We start from the raw sequence: 16877 nt of genomic DNA, 5'->3' as shown, positions 1-16877 counted from the left end.
TGTATGAAAACTAGTATTGTTAGGCAATACTATAAGTGTCAAGTCCAGGGCAGCTGAGGTGTGGCGATGACATCATCAATACGCAAGTATGAGGTTTCGCCGTCCAATCGAACTCACAAGGGCTACGGTTTCAGATTTTTCCACCCTGGGACCAGGTTTCAAAAAAGTGCTGTTTCGGGCAGTGCGTTTACAGACTCGTTTGGACGATCGGCCAAGACGAAGCAAAACCGGGGCGTTTAACCCAAAAAGCGTCTCCATGTGGACGGGGCCTCAGTGTGGAAGGCTAGTCCAGACTCTAACTAATATGGTATACTATAGCCTAATGGAAATATAGATACTTGTGCTTAAATTGTTAATACATAATGTTTTTGAACAGTTTACTTAATAAGCTTTTAACTAAAAGTAGGCTGATCTTGATGTGAAGGTTAAAGTAAAACCCCTTTTAAAGTTATTTATATTGTTTACATTTGTGATTTGGTGACATTTCTATTTGGTAACATTTAAGTTATTTATATTGTTTATGGCACAGGTGACATTTTATGTTTTGGCCCTTGAGTTCAAAATAAAATGGACACAGCGAAATAACACTTGAATAAATCGTTTAACAAAAAATGAATCGTTTAGATTAGTTGACTAATCAAAAAATTTGTCGAAAGATAAGTCATTAGAAAATTAGTCATTAGTGGCAGTGGCTAATCTCTTTTTCTGAACAGTTAAAAAAATAGCTACTGCAATCTCAAATATGCACTTTATTATTAACCAAATTAACATCCAATATACCAAAATTAAAGCAACACCAAAGAACTTTTCCTCTGTCAAACGCACTATTTGTTTATCCAGCACCGGCTTTGCAAATAATAATGTCCGCAGACAAGGTAGAATATGTTGCATGATTTTATGAAAGTACGATGTATTGCGACTTCAGATGCAATTCAAATTTGTAGTTTCTTATGTCTCATTCCATCGAACTACAGATCCGCTACCCGATCTGGCAAACTTACATAGTGCGGTTATAGCCGATAGAGGGCCGCAAAGCGAATGCAGAAGTGCCGTTCACCCTGTTACGAGTTGATGAACCACTGAAACGATTTTGGAAACATTATTTTAAGGTGCAAAAAACTCTTTGGTGTTGCTTTAAGACAAATTTGGTTGGTAGCTAGTGATGGGCAAATGAAGCTTTGGTGAACCACTGAACCACAGCAGTGTGAACCTAGCGACACTAGCTGAAAAGCAAAAAGATGGCCGCCACACATACATTTTTCAACATAAAAGTCCTTAGCAAACCAATATTTTTGGTTACATATACTGGTTTGGGTAAGGACTTTTATGTTGAAAAATGTACATGTGGCAGCCATATTGGATTTTTTCATTAGTGTTGCTAGCTTCACACTGCTGTGGTTTAGTGGTTCACCAAAGCTTCATTTGCCCATCACTATTGGTAGCTAATAGGCTCAACATATCATTACAAGTGTCAGACTATATGAACAGGATACCTTCTGAGAACCATATCGCCATTTAGCTTTAGTGTATAGAAGTTTTACATTTACATTTATTCATTATCCAAAGCTACTTACATATGTCAATTACATTACAAGGGCATTGTTACATTGTCCCCGGAGCAACTCAAGGTTAAGAGCGTTGTTCAAGGGCACAATAGTGGAAGCAGGGAATTGAACCCATAACTTTTCTGGCTACTGCATGCCAACCCAGGTCTTTAACCACTACGCTACCACCGCCACTACACTACCACCACCCCATAAATAAAATTAAAAGCTTATTGCAAGCAAATTATAACCTAGGATAAGTTATAACAATTTCACAAGACTAACCTAAATCCTATACAGTAAATCCCTTATTTGCCATCAACATCAGTCAAATGTGATTTTGACAGATAACGCTGGCCCAGTGAAGTTAGTACGTTAAATTCCAGCAACTTGAGAATGATATTATCACGTTATCGGCTAACTTTTTTTTTTAAACAGCAAACCACTGTTTGATGTCTGATCGATTTTACTCCATGTAAAAATAAACCGATTTGATTAGCTAATCATCAGGATGAGATAAGGTTTTATTCAGTGCTACTATTGAAGATTTTGGAGGGTTGCGCTCAGACTTTTTCTGGAGACCCTCAATCAAGCGTTAACGTACGGAAGTGTGTGAGAATACTGTAAGTATAGTCCCATACCAGAACAAAAAGCTTGTGGTTCCAGTCAGATTGTATGTTAAATAAATTACCTTCACTTAATCTCATGGCAATTAACATGCCGCAAATTTCAAAGCAATAGAGTTAGTTGTGCGTATACACCTTGCCAGAACTTTGTTATGAAAAAGAAAGTGCCCGCATATAATGCATACACTATAAAAACAAATGTGTGCGTGTGTGGAGGGAAGTGCTGAGCGGTATGACCAAAAATGTATATCGGTATGAAACCGTATATGCTGGGCGGTATGACCAAAAATGTATATCGGTATGAAAACGTATATGTATATTCGGTTTCACGGTATATGACGGTATTTTTTCGGTATTTTTTTCCCATGCATAATCAGGTGTTCACAGCATTTTCTACTGGTTGAGAGAGGAATTGCTGCAGTAGATTGACTTTGGATGGTCTTTTTTATTGTCATGATGAGTGAATACTGTAGAATAATTCCACACCAGTAGTAATGCAGGTTTGCATGGCCCAAGAAAAGGATGCTGTTTACAAAAAAACCCACACATGATTCTAATGAAGTGAGGAATCAGAATGCAAACATTTTGTATAACAAACAATACAAAAAGTAGTGCAACTTGCAATAATTATACTTTTTTGAAAATTCTACAATTGAAAATAAAACCTCTCTGCTAATATGCTTAATCTGTCAAATAGCCTCATCAGAAACATGCCTTATTGTTATTGTGTGGTTTACATAACGTTAGTGGTAGGCTAACGATACTTCATGTGTCTCGTTCGCCTGCCATGAGCTTCGGTTCGGTTCGCTAGGCAAAACCTTAACAAAAAGATAGTTTTGGTGCACTGATGACAGTCAGGATCATCTCCAACTAGCCAGCTAGTATTGTTCAGTTCATGTCTATAACATGCTTTACTTGCTACCTGGATAGTTTCAGCAAATATTCTTAAGGTAAGATGAATGATAAGATCATTAAACTTCACTGTGTTTGGTAGGTTGTTAACTAACGGCATCTCCAACTAGCCAGCAAGTAACAGCTGTTGAACCATCTCAGTGGAAACTATAGAATTTTCGTGCCGGTAAATCCCTTTCAATGCAGTATCCCTTAATGTTTTTCCTTAACTAAAGAAACAATTTAAGGTATTCTGTACAACACCACCCTTAAATAAGTCCCTTACCTAAGGAGTAATTAAGCCTTAAGGGTCATACTTCAGGGGAAAAACTTAAGGTGTTTTGTGTTTACCCTCACCACGCCTCGCAGTCGCTGTGTGCGTGTGTTTAAAAGCACAACATTGAAAACGGTCCCTTCTGAAACAGTGTCGCCCAGCACAGCGTTCCAAATGTTGTGTAATTCAATACACCGGTATGGCAGTATATTAAAATCTCATATCATAACGGAAATATACACCGGTATACGGTGTGAACCGGTACCGCCCAGCACTAGTGGAGGGAATGTGTGATATTTGATGTGAATGGAGAAAATTGTAGCTGAAATTAAAAGCCAATGAGTATTAAAAAATTATCTTATGTTTTCATTAGTACACAGCCGAATGATCTTTCAATCAGAATTGACAGATCTCAAGCCCCGCCTCCCATTTCTACCATCACAATTCCGGATCATTTTGATAGCCTGCACAATGGACTCCTTTGTGTGGATTTCTCCCGTTTCATATTTACTTTGTGTTCGGCACATTATGGTTAACAGTTGAAGAGTAAGTCAATATCCCCCAAGTTAGCCTAACTTGTGCCTAGACTGCATTTGAAGCAACATTAAAGCTTCTCCCTACCATTCTCCCAAAGTTGCAAGCAATGCTAGCAGGCTAGCCTAGTTAGAAGTTGAATGAGGTTCTGTTGGATTCCATAGCTTTTTCAATTGTGACCGAGTGGAAGGGGGTGGGCTTGGGATCTGTAAATAGGGTACCAATGTGTGACGTTCCGCTTCCATGACGGCAGTTTCACTGAATCTAAACAAGAGTGGCATCAATAGCATTGCATGCAGATGTGGCATCATTTCTACCTAATAACTTGTTTTAAAATGTAGGCTATAGCCGGGTAAACGTGTTTTACCTGCGATGCAGCACCTTAGCCACATAACACGGCTTCCCTGTCAGGTGTAACAGAAAGAAACAAAATCCCAGTGGATATGTCATGTCTTATCAAAGGCCGGTAGCTGTTAAGAGTGATGTTTTTTGCCTCAAAAGTAAGCCATGACATTTTAACCACAGGCAGTGAAGTTCAATGCAGAGGCAAAATGTCTCTTTCACAGAGGAAACGCATGCTAAAATAAAACTCTGCAGTCACAAATTTGTTTGTGTTGGTATGAATATATGCTGGGGTATATGATTCCTATAGTGTAAAAAAAATTATAGTGATGTCATAGAAAACATTAGCCTAGAAATCTAGGCGCACCCTAGCGGCAGCAAATGTAATTTGCTGCCAGGGTAGTCTAGCAACTCTCCGTTGGCTTGCGAGCTGGAAAAATTAAACTTCGATCAGGCCAATCACATCGTGTATAGAGTCGGTAGGCGGGTTTAAAGGAACTTGGCAGGATTAGCTATATTTCCCCCTCTGCTGGAGAAATTGTGCATTATGCTATTTCAAACTGTGGAAAAAGGTAATGATAAAGCACGTGGATTTGTTTACAAGCTAGCGAAACGGTTAGCATAAGTTCAGAAGAAGAAAGTGGATGTTACAAGTTAAGAGACACGATTTAAAACGAGTTTCTTGTTTCTCACTTCTCTTTCCGGAAGGTAGTCTCAATGTTGCAAGGTTGGTTTTCCGCCTGGGGACGCTAGGGGCAGCGGGGAAAGTCACCATTTTCACCGGAACAGGTAATTTAACCATCCAAATGATTTCTAAACGGGTTTATTACGTTGATATAGTTGCCAAGTTCCCCTTTAACATAATGATGGCAGAGTTGCGGTTCGGCGTGAATTCCCTGCTACTTGAAAATGTTGCTGTTGGCGAACAGCATGACACGAGTTTAGCTTTTTTTTAAGTTGGCAAAAGTTTGAACAACTAGCCAACTAGCTCCGCTTGGGACTCATGAGTTGTAACGCTATCCTATTGAGGGAATTTGAAAGACAACCGTTTATCTCGCCCCCCCCGGACTGAGCACTGCGAATGGTGAGTACCCAGACCCTATATCTTGATGTGGGTCTGGCTCGTCAGGCTAAGAAAATGTTGTAAAATGATTTAAATAGATTAAGAAAGCCACCCCCAAGGTCACCACTAGGGTTAGATTGATTTGTTTAGATCCAGTGAAATTGCTACCTTGGCAATGCCTCATCATGGCTTCGGTACTCTATTGTTGTGTTTTTGTTGTGGTTTTTTTTACTTAACTATCCCTTTCTATCTACATCTGGAGCAGGTCCCCATAGAGTCCACCATGTTGCATTGCCATTTTGATACAGAAACAAAGAAAGAACTGAACATTGGCTCTAGAGAACGCCTTTAGTGTTTTTCCAATACTTAAGAGCCACCGTATTTCATGGAAGTTTTTCCTTCACCCCCAGGACAGTAAAAACCAACTGATCTGCTAGGGGTAAATATTATGTAGGCTTGAGGTTCCATTTTGGATTAGGCTTCTAAATAAGATATGTGAGAACATATTACTTTTCAAACCATTTAAGGTTACATACACTTCAACAAGCCAATCAATGTAACTTATCTGTCTTGCTCATCATGGCAACCTAAGTTACAGTTAAATCACCATTAATCAAACAAGATCAAAAGTTGATCAAGCTGAAGCAAGCAATGACACAATAATTAGTCTTACCACCACAATGACAATACAAACACACCACACCTAGTAAACCTTTAAATAAATCCAAAAGGTAGAGCACTGACATAGCAATATTGACATTTCCAATGATAAGACTACCTTCAGATAATGTAATCCAGTTAACCTAAGTGGTGCACTAAATGGTAGTTATTTGACTGTCATTGTACTCAAAAATTAATAAATAGAAAAAATGCATTAAATATTTGACTATGGCTACATTAATCATAAACTGTTTACATTTCTCTACAGCATGCGGTCCCATCTTAAAATGGTGGACACTTCAGTACACAGGCACTCTGCTACATATATTTAAGGTGAAGTCTTCACTACTAATGAAGACAGTGCCTATCTTTTTGTGATTTGATTACAATCTTCAATCCGCAATCAATTCACAGTACTTGGCCAAAACTCTCGTCTTTACTGACAGGAGTGTGAAATGGTCTGCTCACACCGGTCCTAATTGGAGAGCGTCACTCATAGTGAAGGTAGCTATATTAATAGCATTGCAGACTGATGTCATAACTCATGGGTTGCGTACAGTTCCATCGCACTATCAGTGTGATACAATGTGTAAACAGTCCTACTGAGGATTGAAATCACTCATCAACTGGCCAGAATATTGTTTTTTTTTGTTGTTTTTTTTAAACCCAATCACCCTCTGAGAGACACTCATAAGATGGAACAGATTCACCCCAAGGCCCCACAACCCCCTACCGAGGCTGTCTACAATCACACACCATGCCACCACCTCCACCGGTCTCAGAAATTGCAGCTGTTCACTACCGCTCTACCAACCCAGCACTGTCTGGACAGAACACCCGGTCACCATAGGAACTTACCAGCCGTGTGCAAATGCCCCCAACCAGCAGCCTAGGGTGACAAGGGAGGGGCGGGGAGGGGAAGGCAAAGTGGGGAGGGAGGGGGGGAGAAATACTTTTTTGTAAGCTTTACATAGGCAATAACTACAATTCATTGAGGTGAGTAAATGAACATGCCGTCCAGGTTTAACTTGAAAAAAAGAATATTGATGGGAAAGGGGTGAAAAATGACAATACATAAGAATCATGAAGGGAGCGGCCATTTTGTTCAGCGATTTCTCTTTTCCCAATATTGTCAACAACTTACAAATCAAAATATTTGATTAAAGTAATCCTCAATTTTCCAATATTTCAAGAGCACAAAGTTAAATAAATGCCTTATACATAATCACTCACTAAACTACTGTTAACTTCAGAGATCAATAGAACCTAAAATATACAGCCTGTTTCAGCTATTCACATTCCTCATGTCAGTACCACCTGGCTATTAGAAACAATGTGTTTTTCCATAACACTGTTTCAGGCTAAAGCACAAATTTGAATCTCGTTAGTTTGACAATGGATAGCTATCATTTTACCAAAAGAAAAATGAGGGTATAGCCTGATGTGGATTACTGTGGAAACTGCTTCACTGGTCATTAGGTTTTATTTTTCTTTCCCATATGGTTGACCACGTTTTCGGCAAAATGATTACCTCATTACTAAACAACCTCAAGTACATCCACCATACTGCATTAACCCAAATAGATATGATAGTAATTACGTCAATCAATAATCATTTGGTCAATCCTACAAGACTGCACAAAAAATGGCTCACCTGATAGTCATTCCAGTGTAGTCGTCAATCAAAACTACATAAATCTAACAAATGTTTAATTACTGTTTGCCGATCAGTTTTTTTTAAACCACTTCAACATGGGTTTAAAGTTGGCTGACAATTGAAATGGGCATACGGCTTTGAAATAACACATTCTTAAAACTTTAACAGTAACGCAAGCCAGGTTGTCGTCAACATGAAAATACGACATAATCATCAAGGCCATTTTTGGGCCTGCAAAACATCCACGGTTTTAGTCATCTGTACAGATCTTGACAGAATATGTAAACAGACGACCGAATGGATGGCTTGACCACGTTAATTTGACGACAAATACGAAACAAGTCTGTACAGTAAAAAGCCGAATTGTGTAAAAGAATATCTTACTTTCGCGGAGAGGCCTTCGTCTGACGTACCTAGGGGGCTAACTAAACACCGGTCTCAATTTCGTAATGAGGTGCGGACGTTTACTTAGCAGGACGATCCAATTCCACGGCAAATGTGGCTTTAATCGCAAATTTAAATATCCCCCGAATCCGTTTACTTATAACAAAAAGAAACACTGCAATCGGCCAAATATGCGCAAATGCGTATCAAAATTTCCTATGCGGTCACCATTTGGTCATGTAATGCTAACAGTAGCTAGGTTTAGGGCTAACAGACGACTAAACTCTAGTGTCAAAACAGTCCCTACCATAATGTCTGGCTAGTAAGCTAACGTTAACATACACTATCGGTAACCCAACAGGCAATCACCTTCCAAATACTATCCAATGACAACACTATGGTTAGCCAGCAATGCAGTGAAACTAATAACGTTAGCTAGTATCGTTTTACTACCAAGCTAGCTCAGCATAAACAGCTAACGTTCGCTAGCTGCAAAGCTATCCAACTTAATTTAATCTTAAGGATATGAACTAGGGAGGAATCGGTTGTGCACTTTAAAGTGAAAAGCGTTTCTACCGTTAATAGCGACTCTTGAGAAAAAATAACGTTATAGGTAAGGGAGGCTCAGAGAATGGACAACTTACTGTTCACGATCATGTCCTGTGTGAGGTCCCTTAATAACATCAACTAACGTTAAGGCTTGTCGACGTGTATAGACGCAGGGCTTACCAGACTACGTAAACAAATGCTTTGCTTGTTTGACCAAATGAGGTCCCAATGATTTGGCTAAGCAGTTGGCTAACATGGCTATGTTAGCCTAGCTGGCAGTCTGTAAACCAACACAACCATCTAGATCAGACTGCAAACTGCCAGTAAAACCAAAGGGTAGCAAATAAGCTGTTGTTTTCCATATATTTTGTTGATCTACAGACACCTTCACTGTTTGACTTGTTAAGATATGACAAAACAAACGAATTCGACAGTACAGAGAGCCGAGAGACACGGTTTTGTACAATAGAAAATACCTTTCCAAAAGACATTATGTACGAGTCATCGCCAGACACTGACAATTCTTCAGCAGCTCTTAGATTAACATATTTAGCTAGCCAGAATAGCTGGCTAGCTGGCAACTTGGCTAAATTGTTAGCTTGCTAACTTAGACAACTAACGTTAGCTAGCTACCCATTGAAAACACGTCTTCTTTTGACAATACATATTCGCATTCAAACACTACCATCATAGAAATGCATAGAGCTAAACAAAAGAAAGCATTTACCTAGAGTGGTACCCTGTGTCTATCATACAATTCACCAGGCAATCGTGAAACGAAATGGCCTCTGAACCTTCTTTAGTGCTTGCATCACAGACACAAAAAAACAGGAAAGCAGGAACAGGATTCGAGAGATGACAATTGGAAACCATTTTTATCGCTAGACGGCTGACCGTTCTCAGCAAACATTCTCAAAATAGTTATTTGTGTAATAATTTGAGATGTCCCGGTATGTTATACTCGTAAAAATGCATTGTTACCTATTTCTTCCAGTATTGTTGCTGTTACACAGTGCTGCAGCTTCACTCGCTCAGCTTTACCTTCACCAGCTGAGGAACCTGCAACTGCAATGTACGTCCGCTCAAGCGTGCCCCATTCGTCCGCTACGGACTATTTTTAGAAAAACAAACCCTATATACTCCCTTTCACAGTAACACAGATTGCACACGTCTTTTTTCAGAAACAGATGCAAATCGAGCAATACATTTTATAGACTGAATCACATTGTTGATTTAGTAATACTGACCGTTTACTCTATTGAATATATCAATGCGCCAGGTCGTGACCCCCTAATCTTCACAACTGTTTGGATGATTTCAAGCTTCTCTCTTAATATATACAAAACCATATCAACATATTATTTAATAATAATTACATTTACACGTTGACACCCACTCAAACACTCAAAATCAAAGGACATGTCACACAAAGTGAATCCTTTGGTCAAAACACTGTCCGGCTCGTTGCCATAGCAACGGTTTAGCGTCTCAACATGGCGTCCCTACTTGGCAGTACATTGTTTGAAATAACTGGCCAGGGACCGTCTCCAACAAAAGATTTTTTCCAACTTCTCATAACAAAAACTGAGGTAAATAACTTTTGTAGATTACGTATCTAGTTTATTCGTTTATTTATTTGACGATAAAAGTAACATCGGTGGCGTTTATACAACTGGGGCTAATAATCAGTTAGCGACAGGTACGTTGACTTACGTTAACGTTATGCTATTCGAAATTAGCATGCCTGGCTAACTCGCAATCCAATTTTAAATGACTTGTTAGAGACAGGTGCTCAACCTGGTAATACACTATGATAGTATTCATTCGTCAACTCTATTGGCAAATATAGTAAAGTGGATTAACGTTAGATTTTCTCCTGTATACATATGACGGCACTGAAAAGTTTGAGAAACAAAAAAAAGAAACTCACGTTAACGTCACAGAGTTGCCAAAGTTAACGTTAACTTTAGTTAATTTATCAGGACCTTGATTTACCTTTTGGTTAACGTCAGCTAACGTTAATGTCACTCAGAGAATACCGTAACGAAATAGTTTTGAGATTTGTATACACAACCTACTGACGTTATGTTTTACTTGTAACGAAGGGCTAACGTTAACGTAACTTTAATGTTAGCCAAATTAGCGTGCGCTTATGCTTACCGATGCCACCGGTAATGTCTGCTCATGGTAACGTTGATAGAATAAATTAGCGTTCATTTACGTTAGCTAACAAGCTATCATCAAATTCATGTCCAAATTTATAGCTTGGTATATACTATTAGCTACTTTAAATGTAGACCGTTATTACGGTGCTTCGATAAAACAGTTAGCATAGCATCTAGGTAAGTTAGCCAATACATAATTCCCAACAGTCAACTTTACCAACACCACCATTAAGTAACTTATTTTACGTAAATTACCGTATTCCCATAAATTATTATTTGCCAAAGCGATCTGCCATAATGTTAACTTAACGTTAGTTAACTTTAACGTAATGTTCACTCGGCTGTTAAAAAGACGACACGGCGTTCAAAAGAACGAGGACTGAAGATAAGTTAGCAACTAACGTTAACGTTAGAGTTAACGTTACGTTACAGAAAACGCTTTCAACATTAATCATTTAAACTATGATATTTCGCAATTATGAAGCTAACTAACGTTATGTCTTCCAAAATAGCCAAAGAAGCTAGCATTCCCAAATACCAAAGGCTGCCATTATCTAGGCCAGCTAAATAAGCTAGCTGTCGACATGTAACGTTAACGTTAGGCAACTTAGCTATTACTAGCTAACGTTGAGCTAGGTTGGTTTGACATGAAGCGCTAGTAAAACTGCCTTTCTCGACCAAAATTGTATTTACATAACGCTTTCATTATGCCGCGATTTCGCTGGCCTTTGGTCATATATTGACAGCTAACTGGTATAACACATGGGAAGATACATACACGACATTGACGATTTAAGGGTCAGCTTACTCAGAGTTAGTCAACTTACAATTTTGTCTGTCGAGGTTACTGTGTTTTCTTGACAAAGTATCAATTTACACGTGGGCCCACTCCACAGATCAGGAATCTTCTCAGTTAAAGACCAGTTGACAGGTGGTTTCTTTCATCATTCTCGTGACTTCTGTAACGTTAGTGATGTGCGTGTGCTGACTTGCTGCCTCACCAAGTTACAAGCCATAGATGACGCTCGACCACCGGTCGGCCTGTTGACGCTTTACGACAGAGGCATTGGTGGTGTGTGCATGGCCTACTACTACATGATGAGGCATTCTTTCAATTTCTCATCGACATGTCATTATAAAGAAATTAAAATTAGAAACTATCTTAATTTTACTCCAAGTATGACTAGATTACAACCAGTCTTTGTATGATGATACTAAAGTACTTTAGTGGTGTACTTTGTACTTTGAGGTGTTTCTTGACCATTTATAGGGACTGTACATTGAATAAAGTACTAACAAAGTTGGCCTACTTGGAGAACCCTTTTTTCAATCCTGTCATCAGATTAGATAGAATAGGCATTTATACTTTATCCACTAGTGATAATGCTTAATCCTGCATACATGTTAGATGTATCAAGGGGACAAAGGAAGATGCTTCAGTGTCAACTTATTTGATAAACAACAAAGTCCATTTTAATCAATCAACTGTAATCTGATTATGACTGTTTTCAAGTATGCTTTTCATGAAGACCTCCATTTTGTAATCCAGGCTAATTATGTCATCACTTGTAATCAGTCAACTTGTAATGTTATCACAGACACACACTAACCCAGGAGTCCCTTGATAGATTTTAATGGAAATGCGTTAAATACTTGTCACAACCTGTTTTTGTGCCAATTTGAGCTCAATGGTGCCAATTGTTGCTGTCACAGGTGATATGGAGGACGTGGAAAATCTCTTTGAGGAGGGAGTTCAAGGGTGCTGAACCAGGAGAGATGAAGCAATCCCACGACGACTTCTTACATGACGCTGGGTTGCAACGTAAGTTCTCCGGGAGTTCCCAAGATTGGCCTGGTCACTAGACTGTAATAAGGCCTACACTGAGAGTACAATTATTTACATAGGGACATTTGTGACTGGTTGTCTTCACAAAAGTTAGAATAATGATTTAGAAAATAATTTTCAATATTTTTTTGACTGTTTTACTGTGATTCAGCTCATGTAAATACCCAGCATGTTTTATAGGTAGCTTTCAGGTGGATTGTAATACTTGAAAGCTTTATCTTGATCACATCAGGTATTTTAATGAATCAGAATGGATGTTTAAGAATTATGGCAGGAGTGACAATTGATTTGGGAAACAATATACCCACAGCTGTGCTTCAGGTAGGAGTGCCGCAGGTAAAAAGGTACATGGCAGCTTTTTAGGAAATTAGTTTATTCACTATCTACAGTACCCCAGAGTTAGATAAGAAAATACGTATTCTTCTCTTTTCTCTGCATGCAGTAACCCAGTGTGACACTGATAACCTAGCTTAGCATTATTTATTAGTGGGTTGTTCCAGTTGCCTATAGCTCCCTTTTAGGAATGCCTCACCTGATGTGTTTCCGTTTTCAGACCTGGTGGGCGTGGTGTTTGGACAACACACTCTGGAGCACTCCAAGGCCCTATGCGAGGGACACTACAACTACCTGGAGCAGCTGCCCAACCAGCTGCTGCTTCGCGTCTTCTTCTACCTTAGCTTCAGGGACATCGGCCGACTCGCACAGACCTCACAGAGGTTCTGGAAGGTGAGTCGCATCTTGTGCAAGGGTGTGTTTGGGGTTGTTTTGTTGAAAAATAGGTGTGCGTGGGTGAGCCACTGCAACATGAATGGCTTGTTTAGTGAAAGCTTGAATGTGTATGGGAGTGCTGAAAGATAGGGTGAAAAAGAAAAGATAACCAAGCTGCCATTGCAACTAAGCCGCACCCGGCAGGTGTCCTACTTTCTGAATAATACTAGCATTAGCATAGCTATTAAAGTGTGGGGGCTTGATGCAATATCTTTCTAATACATCTAGTATTTTTTGTTGTTGTTTTTGTTAACTGGTTATCTCTGTATATCAAGTATGATACAGTCTTGTTTTTTTCTTCTCTTTTTTCAGTCTTTATTTTTAGGGGAGGTTGCCTTAACGTACAATTTTTTTGTCAACTGCCATTGTTTATAAATGTAATACAATTTTAATTTAATAAAATACAAATACATTTACATTGACATAGTAAATCTCTACATTTATCACCACTGGCCATGGTCATTGGTCAGATTATTTAATTTAATAAAACATTAAAAGCATGCATTTATCCATCCTGCAATGAGCCGTCCACCGTATTAGGATTTCCAGTATCAGGATGTCAGTTGCCAGTAGAGCTAGTGTAGTGTGTTTGTGTGGACTCAACAAAGCAATATTGACATCAGGGTACTTCCTAGCACCCAAACAATCATGGCATTAGAGTGGGGATTGCCTGGGTGGCACTTTATACCAGGCTGCTGCTTGCTTGTTTGTGTGAATCTGTACATCCTTTCAACTATGACCCCCCTCCTTTGGATTTACCAAGATGGACCATCTGGCGACCTGCTCGAGAGTCGCCAGGAAAACCTCACCCACTCTCACTCACTGGCTCACACTCTCGCTCTTTATCTCTTTCTCTCTCTCTCTCTCTCTCTCTCTGGAGCTGATAATCTGCTAATCATCAGGGTAGGGAAGGGTGCTGTGATCCTCTGATGAGAGAGATAGGGGGTGGCAGAGCTCTTGTTCACCATCTTGTGTGAAATTGTGTGTGTTTGTGTGTACTGTTGTAATGTGTCAGCCTTATTGATCTGTTTGGTGACTAACATTGGTCGGCCTCTTGAGTTGCATACCCTCTGTGGGATATGCACACATATAAAAAAGTTTGTCATCATGAATTGTGCTGTAATATTCAATAACACCTTAGCCTTGGTGTGTGTGTGTGTGTGTGTGTGTGTGTGTGTGTGTGTGTGTGTGTGTGTGTGTGTGTGCGTGTGTGCGCCTTCCTTCAGCTGTCCAATTCGCCTGAGCTGTGGGAGCAGACCGTGCGCGTGCGCTGTGACGAGCTGACACCAGACATGGAAAAACTGGCCAAAGCTGTGGGCTGGAGGAAGATCTTCTTCACCTTCTTTCACGAGAAGCTGTGGGCCTCTAAGGCCGACCCAGCCTCAGATTCCCTGCCCTCTGCCACAAATCTGGCCTAGGCCCTTGTCACCAAACCATATCAGTGACCTCAACGTGAGGGTTGCGCTACAATCACTTTGTAATGAGCACTTATGTTTTGTTCTTTTGATAAATTATATTTTATGTATTTATTATTGTTTTACATGGTAAGGATGAATACCAAAACCACTGAATGTGAGTCTGAATGTCAGATAATTTTTTTACACTGTCGATTTATGTTTGAGGATGTTTCAAGTGCCAAGTGCAGCTCACTGTGAACACTTTTCTGTTGTGAGTCACGTTGTATACACCTTTTGTGGTGTGTTCTTGTTGAAGAAGTTAACTTCTTTTGTTTGCAGTGTTGTTCCTATTCTATACAGAATAAAGAAGAGTGTGTGTAAATTAATGTGTTTTGTTTTCTTTTCCGATTTCACTCTTTTACCACTCTTTTGTACCTTTTTATTTGAACCTGTGGTGAGTTTATCTATGGCGACATGGTGGGCTACACTAGGAGAATTTTGTAATATAACCTGTTTGCTGAAAACCCACAAAGAAGTGGATGTTTTTTGAGGAATTGCATAGAATTGTTTTTGAGAAATTTCTAGACATGAACATCTACCACTTTACAAATGGAGACACACAGTAGATGTGTTGGTAGTGGCTCAGTCCACTAGGTGGTGGTGTGCTGGCAGCTCAATCGTAACATTACCAAGCTGCTTCAGGTTCACTTCTTAAACTCAGAGGTGGCCAGCTGTTGTAACATTTTTTTTTAAAAATACCACATTTACATAGTGAGTCCTGTTGTATAGCCTTGTCATGGTTTTTGATAAATTTGTATTGTGTTTCAGCCATTGGGTCATGAAGTCCCATAACTGGCAACATATTGAGGCCCATCTGTTTATTTAATTGGACTGGATATCAACATTCAAGTAAGTAAAATGCATAAAATATGTTTTTGTTTGCTCAATACAATGTCTAGAATATGTAGACGCTTACAGTGGAATACACTCATCAAATAAAACTTTGACTTTGTTTTGTCTACATTGTGATTTTGCAATGTTGGGTCAAATATGGAAGGAAATACTAAGTTTAGACTAGAGTTCAATAAATTGATAAATTATTACTGCTTGCTTTATCTGAAACAGTATATTTATCTTCAATAATAAATGCATTTAATTAATCTAAAGCTTTTCTGTGCTTTGTTTGGCCCAAATAGCTGCTTGTTGCATTGGATCAGGTTGTAAATTATATGTAATGTGTTGGGGTGATTGTCGCATTTTTCAGGGAAAGGTGCAAATGTTCTTCTTGAATGTGGAAAGGATGAAGAACGCTGGGGGTTTGTATGCATTCTTTCTGAGTATGGGATAGGCTAGCGACCTCAGTGGAATGTTTACACACAATTGGGAATACTTTGTAAGACATGAAAATAGTTATTTAATTTCAGTATTCCACCGCTGAGGAGAGGTCGTCATCCAAAATATTGGTGTTCAGATTAAATCAGCCAAAAAGAATCCAGATGATGAGAAATCCACTGACTGCCCAGCCTGGTAGGTGACATTGAGTTCATTTACCACGGGATTACATATAGAAGGCTAGATCTGACCATTTGGGAGTTTTAGGACTATCAATGCAAATTAATACACCAACAGATTATGCAGGAAGTGTGATGTTTTTTTTTTTTTGTGAAAGAACTGTTTTCAACATTGTAAATTAACATAGGTGAAGTCTGGGACTAAGAAGAAATTCTGTATTGTACATGTTGTAAATAATTTTTACAAGAATCTTTAGAATGCTAATTAATAATAGATTTATTATATGTTTTCATAAAATATGACTATTGCAAGATATAATGTTACACTGTTATGTGGCTACATAAACAAAGAATTTAGCAAATAAACCCTTAGTTTAGCTATATGTTTCCACACACAATGTGAGTACAAACGCAACTAGGTCTAACGTTAAAAAAAATCCTGAATAATTACACTGGAGGGTTTGATAATGAAAACCTTTTTTTTTTTTTTTTAAACCTAAATTAAATTTGGGCAGACGTGGCCTACTGGTTAGCACTTCAGACCTGTAATCGGAGGGTTGCCGGTTCGAACCCCGACCAGTAGGCACGGCTGAAGTGCCCTTGAGCAAGGCACCTAACCCCTCACTGCTCCCCGAGCGCCGCTGTTGATGCAGGCAGCTCACTGCG

At 39.1% G+C, this 16877-nt stretch overlaps 2 protein-coding genes across 10 annotated transcripts in view; one reads left to right on the top strand and one right to left on the bottom strand.

Annotated features, from left to right (window-relative positions):
• The window catches only part of trip12 (thyroid hormone receptor interactor 12), a 62302-nt gene extending 50614 nt beyond the window's left edge, over positions 1-11688 (bottom strand). For 3 of the 9 annotated variants that reach the window (XM_076282227.1, XM_076282236.1, XM_076282237.1), the window contains exons 1-3: positions 11517-11688; positions 9506-9589; positions 6793-6823 (exon numbers count right to left, since the gene is read on the bottom strand). The gene's annotated coding sequence lies outside the window, so the exon portion shown is untranslated. Of the gene's footprint in view, positions 1-6792; positions 6824-8619; positions 9207-9251; positions 9411-9505; positions 9590-11516 lie in introns of those variants that run through there. The other 6 variants (XM_076282231.1, XM_076282230.1, XM_076282229.1 and 3 more) reach the window with 6 other exon arrangements.
• On the top strand, positions 10018-15038 carry fbxo36a (F-box protein 36a). The gene is made up of 4 exons (XM_076282238.1): positions 10018-10113; positions 12403-12511; positions 13089-13261; positions 14530-15038. Exons 1-4 carry the CDS (start codon positions 10018-10020, stop codon positions 14719-14721), a joined length of 570 nt encoding a protein of 189 aa, XP_076138353.1. The 3' UTR covers positions 14722-15038.
• The last annotated feature ends 1839 nt before the right edge of the window (positions 15039-16877 follow it).

This window comes from Alosa pseudoharengus, unplaced genomic scaffold (assembly GCF_046254945.1).
Source record: "Alosa pseudoharengus isolate Yale_2024_CS ecotype anadromous, Long Island Sound unplaced genomic scaffold, YU_APseudo_1.1 YU_APseudo_1.1_scf_13, whole genome shotgun sequence".
Lineage (NCBI taxonomy): Eukaryota > Metazoa > Chordata > Actinopteri > Clupeiformes > Clupeidae > Alosa > Alosa pseudoharengus.
The sequence above is the reverse complement of the archived record's forward strand: the minus strand, read 5'-3'. Positions and strand labels throughout refer to the sequence as shown.